The sequence below is a fragment of the Poromitra crassiceps genome (genome assembly GCF_964638095.1).
Source record: "Poromitra crassiceps genome assembly, chromosome: 14".
Taxonomy (NCBI): domain Eukaryota; kingdom Metazoa; phylum Chordata; class Actinopteri; order Beryciformes; family Melamphaidae; genus Poromitra; species Poromitra crassiceps.
In genome coordinates, this window is record NC_139633.1 from 39,176,643 (window position 1) to 39,193,851 (window position 17,209).

The following is a 17,209-nucleotide window of genomic DNA, read 5'->3' on the forward strand; positions in this document are numbered from 1 at the left end:
GAGTTTGTTTGTTTGTTCCGCCACAGAGTTCGTTTGCGCTTTCACACCACCCCAAACGAAACGCACTATCCGAGGGAACGAACTCTGGCGCGTTTAAAGCAGACCAAACAGCTTATGTGAAAGCGACCTTAGTGTCATTATGCAGTCTCAATGACTGGCATTCTGATTCAAGTCTAAGATAGATCTTTGTTCTTCAATAAAATGAAGAAGAGTAAGAAAAAAGGCATTGAGGTTGCAAGAGCTAGTTTGCCAGTCTGAGAAATAAACCTAAACAACACAGTGTATTGTATCAATGATGACAGCAACCACAGTTATAATAGCACCCTAATGCATTCATGAGTGATTTTTTTTTTAAATTTAAACAAGTTTTTGTTCTTCTACTATGCCTATTATACTCACTCGTCATGATGATTTTGATGGCATTTTACCCATCATGTTCTTTTTTGTATTCTTTTCTGGCTTCAATAAGATTATGTAACATTTTGGAATAAATATACAGATTAGCAGTGCAAAACTGGAGGCCAGAATTGCAAATATCTCCACAGCAACACTGAACTTCCCTGGAGAGCTGACATACGCAGGGATAAAGGTAATCCAGACCACACAGAATATCAGCATGCTGAAGGTGATAAATTTGGCTTCATTGAAATTATCAGGCAGGTTCCGAGCCAAAAAAGCTAGAAAGAAACATAACATAGCCAGGACTCCTATATACCCCAACACAGCCCAGAAGCCTACAGCTGAGCCTAATGCACATTCTAAGATGATTTTGTCTTTAAAGTGTTTAAAATTCTGGAAAGGAAAAGGAGGAGAAATAGTTAGCCAAAGTATGCAAATCAGGACTTGTATGAGAGTGAAAGCCAGAACACTGAGTCTCTGCTGAGCAGGGCCAAACCATTTCATGATATTACTCCCTGGAAGTGTAGCCCTGAAGGCCAGTAACACCACCATAGTTTTCCCCAGAACACAAGAGATGCAGAGGACAAAGGTGATCCCAAATGCTGTGTGTCGCAGCATGCAGGACCACTCAGAGGGCTGGCCGATGAAGGTCAGAGAACAAAGGAAACACAGGGACAGGGAGAAGAGCAGCAGGAAGCTCAGCTCAGAGTTGTTGGCCTTGACTATGGGGCTGTTCCTGTGTCTGAAGAAGATGAAAGCCACCATAGCAGTCATGCAAGTTCCTAACAGGGACGCCGCCGTTAGCAGTGCCCCCATAATCTCTTCATATGATAGAAACTCTGTGTCCTTCTTTTCACAGTCATCTCTTTTCTCATTTGACCAGAATTCAGGATGGCATCGCTCACAGGTGATGGAATCTACAAGTTAAAATCAAAACAGATGTTATATTTCCTGAGCAGCTCCATTATTTTCCCACGGCGGTGGCAGCAGGGCAGGCCGGGGTCAGAAGATGCCAAAGTCAGGACACTCAGTCAGTCAATTACTCATAGACATTTAGTGAAGCGGCGGGGCTAAGGAATAGGGGCCGTAGTGAGGGATAAATATGTGCAATCTTCCCCACTGTCATCCTCCTGGGTGACTTTTCACCTTTTCAGGCTCCATCTGGGCCCTTCTTGATCTAACTTCTTTCTCTCTCTTTCTAAAAAAAAGAAAAAAAAAAAAGAAAAAAAAAACTAACCTAAACTAAACTTGTACCACTGTTCCTTCAGATGTTGTAGTTGTCATAGACTGTGCTCCACAGTTGATTGCTCTATTGCTGACAAGAATGTGTTATTGTAAGTCGCTTTGGATAAAAGCATCTGCCAAATGACGTAATGTAATGTAATGACTTTAACATTCATATCGTCGACCCATCCATTATTCTTGCAAATAATCTCACCTCACTCCTTGACTGTCTCGGTATCACAACACATGTTTTCACAACTTCCCAACACATAACAGAGGTCACATACTGGACTTAATCCGCTGCACTGGTTACTGGTTTCCTTGTAATCTCGCACATGCAGAGTTCCCCATCTCCGATCACAAACCTGTGCTCTTTGAGTTTCATGCCCCCCTACCCAAAGCAAAAGAGCAACGGACCATCTCCTTCAGAAACATAAAACACATCAACCCCTCAAATCTGAAACAGTCACCTTTAAACACTCTGCTCCCTGGTTTACCGCTGACCTTCGCCAACTTAAAATCCGCGGATGCTGACGCAGGCCCCAAAATATATATGAAAAAAACAGCACTTTCAGTTCACACCCAACTTCACGCTGATCATCTATATCACTACAAGAATGCCCTCTCCACTGCCAAATCATCCTACTATTCCAACCTCATCAGCACTGGTAAAGGCAACACTAGAGCCCTCTTCTCGACAGTCAACCATCTACTTCAGCCCCCCAGAACCCTCCCTCCAAACATCTCCTCTGATCACTGTGCCGCCTTTCTGCAATTTTTCAACACCAAAATCAACACCATCCATCACCAGCTGGCCTTGTCGAAAAGTTCGCCAGGTGACCCACCCTGGATAGCTACCACGGGCCAGCCACTCATCACCTCGACACCTCCCTCTCCCTCTCCAACTTCAAAATCAGAATCAGAAATCCAAATCCACCACCTGTCAGCGCCCCCCCCCCACCCCCACCCCCCTTCCTCTGCACTACCCTTGTCCAAGCCTGTCTGCACATAGTCACAAAAATAATTTACTCCTCCCTTACCTCTGGAACTATACCCCCCTCTCTCAAAGTGGCTGCAAAAACCCAGTGTCAATGCAGCCGACCTAAAACATTACGCCCCATCTCCAACCTTCCATTTATCTGCAAAACACTTGAGAGGGTGGTTGCTGCTCAACTACAGTCACACCTGGACTCAAACCAGCTCCATGAACCCTTTCAGTCTGGTTTTCATTCAAAGCACAGTACTGAAACAGCCCTTGTAAGAATCACCAACAACCTCCTCCGTGTAGCTGACTCAGGACTACTCACCATCCTCATCCTTCTTGACCTCACCGCCACGTTCGACACCATCGCCCGCTCACTACTCCTGGAATGCCTTGTTGCATTGGGAACACTGGTACTGCACTCTCCTCATATCTCACCAACAGACATCAGTTTGATCAACTTGGCAATCACAGGTCAGATGCTCTGCTGTCTCACTGGGTGTCCCCCAGGGGTCAGTGCTGGGCCCACTGTTATTCATCATTTACCTCCTTCCTCTGGGCACAATCCTCCGTCACCATGGTGACCACATTCACTGCTACGCTGATGACACACAGGTCTACATCTCCACCAAACCCACCACCACCCTCCCCACCGCCTGCCTCCAGGACATCAGGAGCTGTATGAGCAGGAACTTTCTGAACCTCAATGGCAGTAAAACCGAGGCCCTGCTCATCACTTCCAAAAACACCCTCCCCAAAACCCATAACACCACCGCCCCAAACATCACCATCGATGGTTTCACTGCTCCCTTCTCCACCCAAGTGAAAAGCTTCAGTGTCATCCTGGACAGTACCCTCTCCTTTGCACGTCACATAAAAAACATCATCCAGGCTGCTTTCTTTCACAACCGCAACATCTCCAGACTCCGCCCATCCCACTCCCAATACAGCACAGAAGTCGGTCCATACATTTGTTATATTACATCCAGGATCGAATACTGTAATGTTGTTCTCTCTGGCCTCCCCACCAAAGTGCTCAACAGACTTCAGATCATTCAGAATGCAGCTGCCCAGATCACTTCCTGCACCAAATCATCAGACCATAATCACCCCCATTCTCATCCAAAGTCACTGGCTATAAAAACCTCCTGCTCACCTACAAAGCGCTCCACAACCTAGCCCCCACCTATCTTTCTGACCTCCTGCAGGAGTACACACCATCCCTCTACCTGCGCTCTTCCTCAGCTGGTGTCCTGACCATCCCCACCTCCTGCCTCAGTACCATAGGAGCCAGGGCCTGACCTGACCTGACCTGACCTGAACTTCCTGACCCCACACATTGGACAGTCTGACACCATAACATTCAAATCTCACCTCAAAACCCACTTGTTCAAACTGGCCTACTCACTGTAATCACTCACCCCCTCTCACACCGGTTTGCTTCCTATGTTTTTATTCATGCTTGAGCTGCTGTTCTTGCTGTTCTGTTTTTAATTTTCTTGTCTGTCTATGGTTTTATATGCAGAGCTGTTTTTATCTGTCCGGTCTTCAGTTCCTCCTCCCAGACCAGACAGATGTCAACGGACGACATATCCATGCACCCTTACCTGCACCTCAACACATACACATTTCAATCTTCGACACATACACATCTCAATCTTCATTAAACTTCTAAACGATATATTGTTGTGGTGTGGTCCTTGCTAGTGAAATGGAAGTTAATGTATGTTAACTTTCAGGAGCAGGGCCACGCCTCAACCACTTCTCTAACCACGCCTCTAACCACACCTCAATTACCTGGCAGGTTACATATACATGTACCTGGTGAACCTGTCCTGCCCTGTTTGTCTCAGATCATCTCAGTTCTCTCAACCCACCCTCCCTTCATCCCTCAACCCTTCATCCCTCATCCCTACCCTCAACCCTCATCCCAAATCCCTACCCTCAACCCTCATCCCAAATCCCAAATCCCTACCCTCAACCCTCATCCCTTCATCCCACATCCCTACCCTCATCCCTTCATCCCACATCCCTACCCTCAACCCTCATCCCTTCATCCCACATCCCTACCCTCAACCCTCATCCCAAATCCCTACCCTCAACCCTCATCCCTGAAGGAATGGCTAAAAAGCCACCAGTCTTGTGGCCACAGGTAATAAGGTCAACTTCTGAACTTTTTTTTCTTTTCTTTTTTTAATGAATCTCTCTGTAGATGTTATACTGTTGTGTTTTTTGAGTGTATTACTGCTGCTTGTGTTTTGCTGTTTTGCACATGTATACTTGTTTTACGGGTGTAAAGCACTTTGATGCCTATGTTTTGTTGTTTTATATATTCTGTTTTTGTGTTTTATGTTTCGGGGACAACGGATGGAAACTAGCCTCATGCTAAATCCGGCGATTTTTACACTTTTATTATGTTCCAGATGTTTTTATCTGTTCCATGGTTATTGTGTTCATCAATTTTGCATTGTCCCGTCTAAATAAATAAATCAAATCAAATCAAAACCTTCATCCCAAATCCCTACCCTCAACCCTCAACCCTCATCCCTTCATCCCACATCCCTACCCTCAACCCTCATCCCAAATCCATACCCTCAACGCTCATCCCTTCATCCCACATCCCTACCCTCAACCCTCATCCCTCATCCCAAATCCCTACCCTCAACCCTCATCTCTTCATCCCACATCCCTACCCTCAACCCTCATCCCAGATCCCTACCCTCAACCCTCATCCCTTTATCCCACATCCCTACCCTCAACCCTCATCCCTTCATCCCCTCATACCCCATCCCTACCCTCAACCCATCCCTTCATCCCCCATCCCTACCTTCAATGTGCATCCTGGTAGCTCACCTGGTTGCACGCATACCATGAAGGCTCGGCCCTTCGCACAGCCGACCCGGGTTCGAATCCGACCCGCGGTCTTTTACCTCATCCTTCATCCACTCATCCTTCAACCCCTAATTCTAACATCCTTATTCCCCATTGTCAAATCCAGGGCATGTCTCTCCCATGTCATTCCCAGGATCTGTCTGGAGGGGTCTGAAATCAGCTCGGATGTAAACACGCCTGAGAAGCAATCCGCTCAGGCAGCTCATGCTGAGACGGAACCCCCAACGCTGAGTCTCTCTCTGCCCGGTCTTCAGTTCCTCCTCCCAGACCAGACAGATGTCAACGGACGACATATCCATGCACCCTTACCTGCACCTCAACACATACACATTTCAATCTTCGACACATACACATCTCAATCTTCATTAAACTTCTAAATTATATATTGTTGTGGTGTGGTCCTTGCTAGTGAAATTCGACGTATTTGACGTACAGGTGCAAATAGCATATACCTAATTAAACATACAATTAAACATTAGACATACATAATGGTAGCATCTACAGTCCAGTACAGCTACTACACTATTTGTGTATGTTAAGGAGTCTCGTGGCCTGCGGGAAGAAACTGTCCCTCAAGCGATTTGTGCGTGCTTTTGGGACCCTATCTCCTCCCTGAGGGTAACAGGGAGAACAGGCTGTTGTGGGGATGGTTTGTGTCTTTGATGATCTTCAGGGACCTCCTGAGGCACCGCTGGTTATATAGTTCCTGCAGTTCTGGCAGCTCACATCCTGTTACGTGCTGGGCCGCGCGCCTCACTCTTCATAGCGCCCTGCGGTCCATGGTGGTACAGTTCCCATACCAGGTGGTGAAGCAGCCAGTCAGCAGGCTTTCAATGGTGCCTCTGTAGAAGTCCCTAAGGATTTCTGGCCTTAGCCCAAATTTCTTTAGGCGCCTGAGTCCGTGTAGTCGCTGTTGGGCCTTTTTGACAACAGTGGCGGTGTGACCGGCCCATGTCAGGTCCTGGTGGATGTTGACTCCCAGGTACTTGAAGCTGTCCACCCTTTCCACCACTGTGCCGTTGATGGTGATTGGGGGGTGTGCGCCCCCCCCCCCCCCCCCCCCCCCTCCTGTAGTCTACAATGATCTCCTTGGTCTTGGAGACGTTCAGAGAGAGGTGTTTGTCCTGGCACCACTGTTCTAGGGCCTTCACCTCCTCTCTGTAGGCCGTCTCGTCGCCCCTGGAGATCAGCCCCACGACTGCTGTGTCGTCTGCAAACTTCACGATGGTGTTAGAGATTTGAGTCGCCACGCAGTCGTGGGTGTAGAGGTCGTACCAGAAGGGGCTGGAGACGCATCCCTGGGGCGCTCCTATGCTGATGGTCAGTGGGGAGGAGGTGAGGTTGCCCACTATCACCACCTGGCGGCGGTCTGTCAGAAAGTCCAGGATCCAGTCACACATTGCTGTGTTTAGTCCCAGGACCTTGAGCTTGCTTACCAGCCTGGAGGGTACTATGGTGTTGAATGCTGAGCTGTAGTCCACGAACAGCATTTTCACATAGGTGTCCTTCCCCTCCAGGTGTGAGAGGGCAGTGTGGAGTATGTGTGCTATTGCATCCGCCGTGCTCCTGTTGGGGCGGTATGCAAATTGGAGCGGGTCGTGGTCCGGGGGGAGTGTGGGGCGGATCTGTGATATGACCAGCTTTTCAAAGCACTTGCTGGCTATGGGCGTGAGGGCTATTGGGCACCAGTCGTTTAGGCTGGTCACTTTCTGCTGTTTGGGGATGGGGATGATCGTTGCCGCTTTGAAGCAGCAACTATCACAAGCAGAACTTGCTTGTGATAGTTGTGGAATGTGCTTTCCCTCGCTTATACTAGCTGTCTTGTAGATGACAACCTGGTGTTGCCCTGCCCCTGTGCGCCTATTGATCTGCCGTACGGCGTCGCTGTGTTTCCCCTGGCTTCCGTGTTCGGAGACGGCGTGTACATCCACTCAACACTGACAGCCAAGAAACAGCGTGTGAACCCTGGCGTGTGTGTGTCCGCTTGGGGCAGTGTGTTGCACAGCCAAGAGCAGAGATTGCCGCTGTTGCTTTGCCTGCATTTAAATATTCGCAAGCCACTTAAGTGTTATTGCTTTTATGGTTTTATTGTTTATCTTTTGCCAGGTTGTGTAAATGGCCTTTTAGTAAGGACTAGCCTAACCGGAACATTGGCTAAAGCCTAGAGGTGGCTCAGCCATTTTAGTATCGGAGTATTATAGCACTTTAGTGGTTCTTTTGGGTTTTACTTACCTTTTTATTGCCTTTAAAGCGTGCTGTGTTTTATCTTCATTTATTGTGTTGCATGCCTTTTTACCACTAGTGCGGCCTCCAACTCAAATTGGTCCATAGCTCCTCTTAGGTTGAGATTATATAAAGTTTGTGTTGGGTTTTAGTCATTTTATGGTAATTTTATATGGGGTCCACCCGCTATGCCGACCACCCGCAATGCCGACCACCCGCAATGCCGACCTTAGGTTTAGGCGTGGGGTTGGGAGAGGTTAGGTTTTGGGGTCTGGGGGAGGTTAGGTTTAGGCATGGGGTGAGGTTAGGTTAGGCGTGGGGGCTGGGAGAGGTTAGCTCCACCGACGCTGCACGCCGCCTCGCTCAGCTGGTTCTGCTTGTGGGCTATCGGCATTGCGACCTGTCGGCACTGCGGCCTGTCGGCACATAGACGCGGCACCTTTTATATCCAGGGCATTAGTATTATTTTAATTCCTTTTTATCTGATATTATTATAAAACCTCCGATGTTGCTGATTTAATTTTACTATGTAAAATAAATTCTCACCCTTGTATCTTGACCTCATGTCTCTGATTTTTAATTGTGGGTTCCTCCTGTGTGGGTGAAACTACCCCTGTTGTATTTTAGAGTGGTCACACCGTGATCCTCTGAGTGTAAACTCAATTATTTTGGTGAAAGTCCCAAGGTGGCGTTGTAGCACCGTGTTATACCGTGCAATATTGAATGTTTGTGATTTTTGTATGCTATTTTCTTTTTTCTCTTTTCCTGTGTCTGAGCCTGTTTGTTTTGTTTTGTGTTCTGTTCTTTAAAAACAAAAATCTTTGAAGAAAAAAAATACTGGTATTATATTTTAATATTTATTTGATTACTGATATTGAATTTACTTGATCCATTGAATAAGACTAGAGTACCTGTGGTGTTGCTGACTTCTCCCTCTGCACATGGTATACAGTCATAGCAGCAGACTGGCTTTCCTTTCTGGAGGACCTTACGGGTTCCTGGGGGACAGCTCTCACTGCACACTGACACAGGCACCTGCATGAAACAAAAAGCAGTATGAGAGACATTTTGATATGCTGTTGTCTTTACAGGTCACCATTTGGAATTCTGATGAAATTGACATTATGATACAATAATCCCATTCCATGAGTGATCATATGGTATTAACCTGTTGTGCGTTCTGTGCCCAAATTAAGGACTTAGTGTGCAGATTTAGCTGTTTGTCGGCAGGTAAAGATGTGTCGTAAAGACCAACGGTCACAAACTCCACACTGCCATTTTTGTCCAGCTGCCAGTTTATGATTTCATACTTTGCTGCTGGGTCTCCATTCTCATCAAAGTAAACGTTCTCCCTCTCCTTTGTCTTGAACTGAACCTTTTTTATGTGCTGCAAAATCTAAGCAGATAGATATCATATTACTTTACTTATTCCATTAAATGTAAACCACCTTGTAACAACGCATTATGTAATAACTGCACATTAATAAAATCGCAAAATGTAATAAAATCTCACTTTCAATATGTAATAACGATGCATTATGTAATAATATGCACAATATTTAATAAATCGCCTGAACGCAATATGTAATAACGTTTGACTCATTTTGTAATACATTTATTGTGAGGTCTCCAGACCATATTTCAAGCAGAAGGCCACACATGCATAATCCGATCACCCCCTGACGTCAGTCAAGTCCTAGTATGACGTGGTCAGTCAAAGTCCTGGTATGACGTCAGATATGACGTCAGTTAATTCTCATATGTATAGCAAGGGTTCTACATCACCTCTCTCTCTCTGGCCGATCATAGCAGCAGCTAGCTTCACGGCAGTCCATCTCCCCTGAAGCCGTCCTCCGAAACGTTGTTTTGCGTTGTTTTGCACCACATCTGCAGGCCGATTCAGCACCCCCAAGTCCTCTTTAACCATGGATAATCCCCGCGGATCTCGCAACGCTCCCCACTCCACTCCGGGTAGGTCGGATCCCGAGCCAGAGCAGCCCTTGGACAGCGACGACAGCCTAGACAACGATACCCTGTTTCGGATCGGCCACGGAGCGTATCTGCCTTCCGAGACATCTGACAACACCGGCGGAGCGGCCGTGCCACAGGCTGCCAACGTAGCCACGATGAGAAGGCCCGGCGCGCGCCCCCGCGGCACGGGGCCCTCCACTGCGACGGCCCGTGGGAGGAGAGCAGAAGACGAAGCACCGCGCGTGCGCGGACGCCCAAGAACGCGCGCGAGCGAGCCGGAGCGAGAGGCCGCTTGGCGCGGACGCGCGAGAGGCCGCGGACGAAGACCAGAAGAGGAAGCTGCCCCGAGAGCTGGGAGTCGTCGGGGTAATGCAGGCCGTGGGGCCGCCGTGAGACGCCATGTTCCACGCCATGTTCTTCCTGGTCGCACTGACCTCCAGGCCGCCGCCAAGCTGGGAAGCGCCAGGCTAAATCGCCAGGTGCCAAGGCGGCCAAGCAGGCCAAGCTGGGAAGCGCCAAGTTAAACGTTAATGTACCAAGATCGAAGGCCCGACCGAGTTGGGTAGCGCCAGCCGCAAATAGCCGTAAGTCGCTAAAGGTCGAAGGCCAGAAAAGTACAATCAACTACTAATGTACCAAGATCGAAGGCCCGACTGAGTTGGGAAGCGCCAGCCACAAATAGCCGTAAGTCGCAAAAAAGGTTGAAGGCCAGAAAAGTACAATCAACTACTAACGTACCAAGATCGAAGGCCCGACCGAGTTGGGAAGCGCCAGCCGCAAATAGCTGTAAGTCGTTAAAAGGTCGAAGGCCAGAAAAGGATCAACTAATAACGTATCAAGATGGAAGGCCCGACTGAGTTGGGAAGCGCCAGCCGCAACTAGCTGTAAGTCGCAAAAAAAAAAGGTCGAAGGCCAGAAAAGTACAATCAACTAATGTACCAAGATCGAAGGCCCGACCGAGTTGGGAAGCGCCAGCCGCAAATAGCTGTAAGTCGCAAAAAAAAAAAGGTCGAAGGCCAGAAAAGTACAATCAACCACCGGTGCCCGCAGATCTCAATTAACCTCCGGTAATCAGATCTTCCTTTTGGGGGATCTCCTAGCCTATGCAGATGCTCTCCTCTTGCCTCAAGAGCAGCGCCACTGGCCAATGGAGTCATGCGCCAAAGCATTTGCCATGCATGCCGATTGCTAAATAAAGTTTGTTAAATCCTACCAACCGGCCTCTCATGATTGAAACATAATTATTGCGCAAATTATTACATAATGCAGGGGTTGATCTTTTTTCTGGTTGGAAATGTAATAAGTGACACATTATGTAACAAAATTAGAAAATGCACTGAAGTTGTCATTGGGGGGGGGGGGGGGGGGGGGAGTAGGCTAATAAATAATGTTAACCCGTGCCAATTAACCCAGAATGCATTTCTCTGTCCTCGTGTCAAAACCAGTCAAGCCACTAGATATAGTTGTTCAGCTGATGACAAACTGAATCTATCTCTCAGCTTGCTGTGGCACTTTTCTTTATGGTAAACCAGCGGGCATAGACTGTAAGACCCGACACTTGCATTTCAGTTCTGGCCTTTGATCCACAAGTGATAGAAGCATGGTTGACATAGCCGCATTTACTGCCTCAATCCATAGATTACAGGGCCATTTAAACATCAGAAATCCATTAAGAATTGAGGATTGCAGACGTTTATGAATTGTCTGATATTACGCATTTTCTTGGGCTGCTGGCTCACGCATTTGGAGAGACAAAGCATTCTGTAACATTCTGTAGCATTCTGTGTTATTTGGCACGGGTCAACACTCTGTTGTTAAAATGCTTTTTATGGTCAAATATATTTATTATCAAAAATGGAGAGAATGCACACCATGAAATCTCAGCGAGGTGCCGGTGACGGACAAGAATCTATAAAAAGAATAGAAACCGCACACTCTGGCTCATCGGAGCCCCCCCCCCCCCCCAAGGACAACAGCATTTTCTAATTTTGTTACATAATGCGTCACTTATTACATTTTCAACCTGAAAAAAGTGCAACTCCCGCACTATGTAATAAGTTGCGCAATATATAATAAATGTATTACAAAATGCGTCAAACGTTATTACATATTGCGTTCAGGCAATCTATTACATATGGCGCATATCGTCGTTATTACCTATTGAAAGTGAGATTTTATTACATTTCGTGATTTTATTACATAATGTGCAGTTATTACATAATGCGTCATTACACACCTTGTATTAGCTCTGCAGAATGATGGACATGCAAGAATATATTAAACAATACTGTTAAAAAAAAGCAGAAGAGAAGAAAATCATTCCATGAGAAGCACCTGTGATGCATAGCCTTCAGTATTCAACTCACCGTGAATGGATCTGGCTGTACCTTGTTGCCACATATTTCTTTACAGCCAAGAACACTATGTAGAGCGTGAGCCACAGCATACACTGCTTTATAGACATTGTTAAAGATGGGCATGAGTGACATATCAGTGAAACTGTTTTGCTGCACAGACAGATCTTCAGACCCTGTACAGTATCTCTGATTCCCTCCTGAGCCCTTCGTCTGCTTGAACCTACAATCAAACATTGTCTCCCAGAATTCTGTGAACAATTCATGATTAGATGAATTGAGTGACTTTACATCCAACATAAATTCTCTCATGCCTGTGACATGGGCCTTGGGGATGGACAGTCCTATAGCACCATCCAGGATGTAGTGTTCATGCATAGTTACAGTGTAGGAATCAACGATCCAGCCCTCACTGCCGACCCACTGGTACCCAGTCAGGTTGTGGGGGGCCATCTCATGTATTAGTATTTGCAAATCAGAGTAGGAGAGGAAAGCGACAATCACATGGGAGGTGGAAGCTTTGATAATGTCAATTATTATCTGTATTTTCTCTGGTGGATCTGTTCTAAAGAAGGATACAGAGTACTCTAGACAGATGCCCAGCTTTTGGGCCGTCTCTGTGAATATGGCCATGCCTTTGTTGCCATAATCATCATTGCTCCTAATTGCCCCGACCCAAGTCCAGCCAAAGTGCTTGACCAACTGGGCCAGACCTCTGCTCTGGTAGAAGTCACTGGGTATTGTTCTGAGGAAGGATGGGTACCGGACTTTGTCACTGAGACAAGCACAGGTGGCCCAGTGGCTGATCTAGGGAGTAGAAATAAATTATATTCCCAAGATGAGGATGTAAATTATGAAACAATGTACACAGGAAAACATAGCGCACATCACATTAGCAGTAATGCTCTTAAAACTGCCTAAAACTCTGAGCAGTCAGACAAATTGAAGTATAATAATTGCAGTATCACTAAGAGGAAGAAACTAAAAAATAAATAGATCAAACTGTGGCTAAGGTCCATTACAGTATATGATTATGCATTAAGTGTAAAAAAGAAAAACTACCCACCAGTGGGATATGAAAAGGTCCAATGACAGTGGATATAGCCATGGAAAGAGAGGAGTAAGACTCTCCTATAATGGCCTGCACTTGGGCTGGTCTGGTGCAGGGTGCCTTGGAGGCTGTGGATATATCCTCATTACTATTAGTCAAGGCCAGTGCCACTCTTATTCCCTTTGGAATGGAGCCACATGAATCATAGATCTTGTAGCCCAGAAAGATGCCAGGCAGCAAGTCTGTGCTGTTGTTAATCTCCTCAATGGCAAAGAGCATAGCTTGCGCAACCTGGAACCCTGGGAAATCCAAACTTGACCCAGACAGAAATAGTTGGTGTTATAGCCAGTATGTCCTTGAAATGAAACATTAAAAGTGAAAACTATATGAGCAAACATGTGTTACAACTCAACTCACCATGATAATTGTATTAATCCATGTTGTATATCTACCCACCTCTTCTAATCTTCTATCTTACTTATGTCACCAGCTTGCTACAGTGTGATTTACCTTGTGCACTGCAGTGGTGGTGGTCTGTACATGTAGGTGTCCTGTCTGTCTTTCCAGCTGCTGTGGAAAGAGAAGATTCCACCCAAAATAATGTCCCCATTCTTAGACAGCTGGGGGATCTCCGGCTCTCCTATCTGCCGACACACCGGCTCCTCAGCCCCAGAGAGAGATGCCACCAGCAGCAGTTGCAGAAGGACCCAACCCTGCTCTGTCCAGCTTTGGGTGGACATCATACTAAAGACCGTTATACACAAAGAGTGATGTGAATATACAGCACAAAATTGTGATGCAAATTTTGACCCACCTGTCAATCACAGCAACAGATGCGTACACTTCGAAAGTGAATTTCTGAAAAATCTACCCTTTGCGAAAAAAATAAACGCTGCAATATCGCTGCAAATTAATCACACAAGAAAAAAAAAGATTGTCTATAAGGCCCTTAAGAGACAAACTGCAGGGCAGCAGCAGATGCGTCCTAACAGGAGCAGAGCAGAACTTGCATCAGTATTTATAGATATTAAAGCATGACACATAGTAATGAACAGTGATGTTCCATAGCTCCACAGGGAGGACAGGACAGAGGAGGGAGGTGCAGAACTGGAAAGTTCTTAATGAGTTTTGGCTGTATCTTAGTAGTAGTAGTAGCCGATTCAGTCACGTAAAATTGTGGTGTTTTTGCATTCAATATTTGAATTTATAATTTATGGTATAATACTTTATAATACTGTATTTGAATTTGAACATGTATATCTGATGTGCAGTAATTAAAAATAAATAATGGGGGATGAAGGAGCAGTAAAAGCCTAGAAAATTGTATTTTAAATAGGTTAACTGAAATGCCCAACTGTATTCCATAACATTCAGTCTTGCAAGTCAGATATAAGTCATAGGTGTAGCTGATTCGAGCGTCCTACTACTAATTGTGGAGCTGTATGTGTTTATGTACAGTATAAAAACAACACAGTTAGTAGACGGACAAGCCCGTCTTTTATTGTCACACGAACACACCCAACACATGCATGCGGCCACGAACACACACTCATGCTGACGGTGGCCGGTAAAATTTGTCCTCTGCATTTAACCCATCCAGGCTTGTCCTTTCCTCCGAGGGGCAGGCCAGGAGCAGTGGTCGCTTTTTCTTTCCAGCGCCCGGGGACCAACTTCGGATGTCGTCGTACTGGTCGGATGACGATGACGATCTTCTGCATGTTTTTAGTGGGGGGGTTATGTACGGAGGAACCCCCTGGGGAGCACGGGGAGAACATGCAAACTCCACACAGAAAGGCCCTTTCGACGAGATAACCCACCTGGGCAGTAGGCACTGAAGATATGGGGGGGAACACAACCCCAGCGCCCATAGCGTCCCAGGCGAGAATCGAACTCAGGACCTTTTAGCTGTGAGGCGACAGTGCTACTGACTGCGCCACCATACCCAGTATGCCAGTATGTCTGTCTGTCTGTCTGTCTGGAGTTGCAAGGCACAAGGTTGCTCCAATCGCCTCCAAACTTTGCCAGGGGTCAGATCAATGATCCCAGGGCTCTGTGGGCCCTATTCTCCCACAGGCCTTAGGCGCAAAGACTGGCGTTAAACGCAAAAAAAAGTGCCTTGCGCCTGCCTTGGGAAGATAGCAACATGGTTTTAGGCCCCGAAATGCGCTTTACGCCAAAGAGGCGTGGCGCAGTGCCAGAATAGGCCAGAATGGGCGTTTCGGCCTTAAATACTGGCCTAACGATATCTTCCCCCCTGGCGTTAATTTAGCGCTTTGCGCTTTTGAAAACCAGGCCTTATTCAGTGCGCCGCGGATATTCCTCTGCATATTTACGCACAGTCTGCCGACAAACTCACCATTTTAAATCTCCATGTCACTGGCTGAATATGATCATACGATTTATACGAAGCACTCTATGCAGCTAGCAGCAACACATTACAAAATGGTAATAGTGTCATGTTACATGTATGCTTTTCTTTCCTGTCCTGTGTCTGAGCCTGTTTGTTTGTCTTGTTCTTGTTTTTTTTTCCAAGAAAAACTGAAGAATAAAATATGGAAAATAATCATAATCATAATAATAATAATAATGATACATAATTGTGTCGAATTTTATTGCGGATGATCTTAGTTGGCACTCTTATAGAGAACCGCCGGAATGAGTCAGTATATACTTCTGGGTTCGTAAGAGGATACAGTAAGTGAATGGGGACTTCACTTAAATTCATAAAATAAGGTCTGTGGTTAACAAAAGTTTATGGGAATGCGAAGTCGGGTTCAGTAGGATAATCTTCACAAATGTGAATAACTTTTATGACTTTTGGAATGTAAATGCATTTTCTTTTTAAACAAGTTTTTTAGAAAATGCTTCAAAAGGAATAAAAGTGATTAACATTGTGAAGATTATCCTGCTGAACCCAAATTAGCGTTCCCATAAACTTTTGTTAACCACTTTAACTTTTGTTAAATATTGGCCTTTGCGCGCCTCTTCCCTTATCGTCTGCCTCCCCCAAGTGTAATTTTGCACTCTGGCCAAGATAGCATCGCCAGTTTCCAGGCGTAAACACAGGTTTGGGCATCGCCCATGCCAAACCAGGCGTGTCCACGCAAAAAGTGCTCGCATTCGGAAGTCGGTGAAAGTTCTCGCATTCGGAAGTCGGTCCTGAAATTTCCCAAGTGTAGGGGTGGACTAACTCTCCCCAACCTTATACAGCATTTTTGGGCAGCTAACATTCAAAAACTCCCTTAGAATAACCTGCCTGCTTGGGTTCGGCTAGAAAAGGCATCCTCACAAACTTCTTTGCACTCCATGTTATAATCCCAAATTCCTCTCCTTTCCACACTGGTTAACACCAATCCAGTTGTGACTAATTCTCTCAAAAGATGGGTACAATTTAGGAAACACTTTGGCCTACATATACCTTCTAGTCTCGCTCCAATATTTAAGAACCACCTTTTTAAATCCGGTACGGACTCAGCATTCTGAATCTGGTTCAATAATGGAAAATGATCTATTAATGATTTGTATAAATTAGGAATTTTCTTATCTTTTACTGAGCTGTCAGCAAAATATCATCTACCGAATTCTCACCTTTGTTTTTTTCAGATCAGAAACTTTGTCAAAAAACAGTTCCCTCACTTCCCCAATCGCCCTCCTGAAACTTTGATTGATGCTCTCCTCTCTATGGATCCTAACCAGAGGAGGGGAATTTCAATCATCTGTGACTACTTGGGCTCGGCTAATCCAGACCCTCTCACACATACCAAAAACGCTTCGGAACAGGATCTGGGCATAGACCTACTGTACTTGATGAATAGGCGGACCATATTTTAGATGTGGTAAACTCCTCCATCTGTGCCCGCCATGTGCTGATTCAATGTAAAATTCGACATAGAATTCACTATACTAATGCCAGGCTGGCCAGAATATAATGTCAGTGATGCTTGCAATCGGTGCAAACAATCCCCTGATAATCACATCCACATGTTCTGGCCATGTCCCAAGTTAATGACATTTTGGTCAAATGTTTTTCATAGCATCAGTCGGGCGTACAATGTGGCGATTGATCCCAACCCTCTATCTGCCATCTTCGGGGTTCCCCCTGACACGGGCCTC

The 17,209-nt window shown here is 46.0% G+C and overlaps 1 protein-coding gene across 1 annotated transcript; it reads right to left on the bottom strand.

Moving 5' to 3' along the window:
* Positions 1-402: 402 nt before the first annotated feature.
* Positions 403-13,839, bottom strand: LOC310789181 (extracellular calcium-sensing receptor-like; the record flags this gene model as incomplete). The annotated part of the gene is made up of 6 exons (XM_083650769.1): positions 403-1,316; positions 8,632-8,755; positions 8,889-9,116; positions 12,058-12,852; positions 13,112-13,409; positions 13,607-13,839. 6 exons carry the CDS (start codon positions 13,837-13,839, stop codon positions 403-405), a joined length of 2,592 nt encoding a protein of 863 aa, XP_083506895.1.
* Between the last annotated feature and the right edge of the window lie 3,370 nt (positions 13,840-17,209).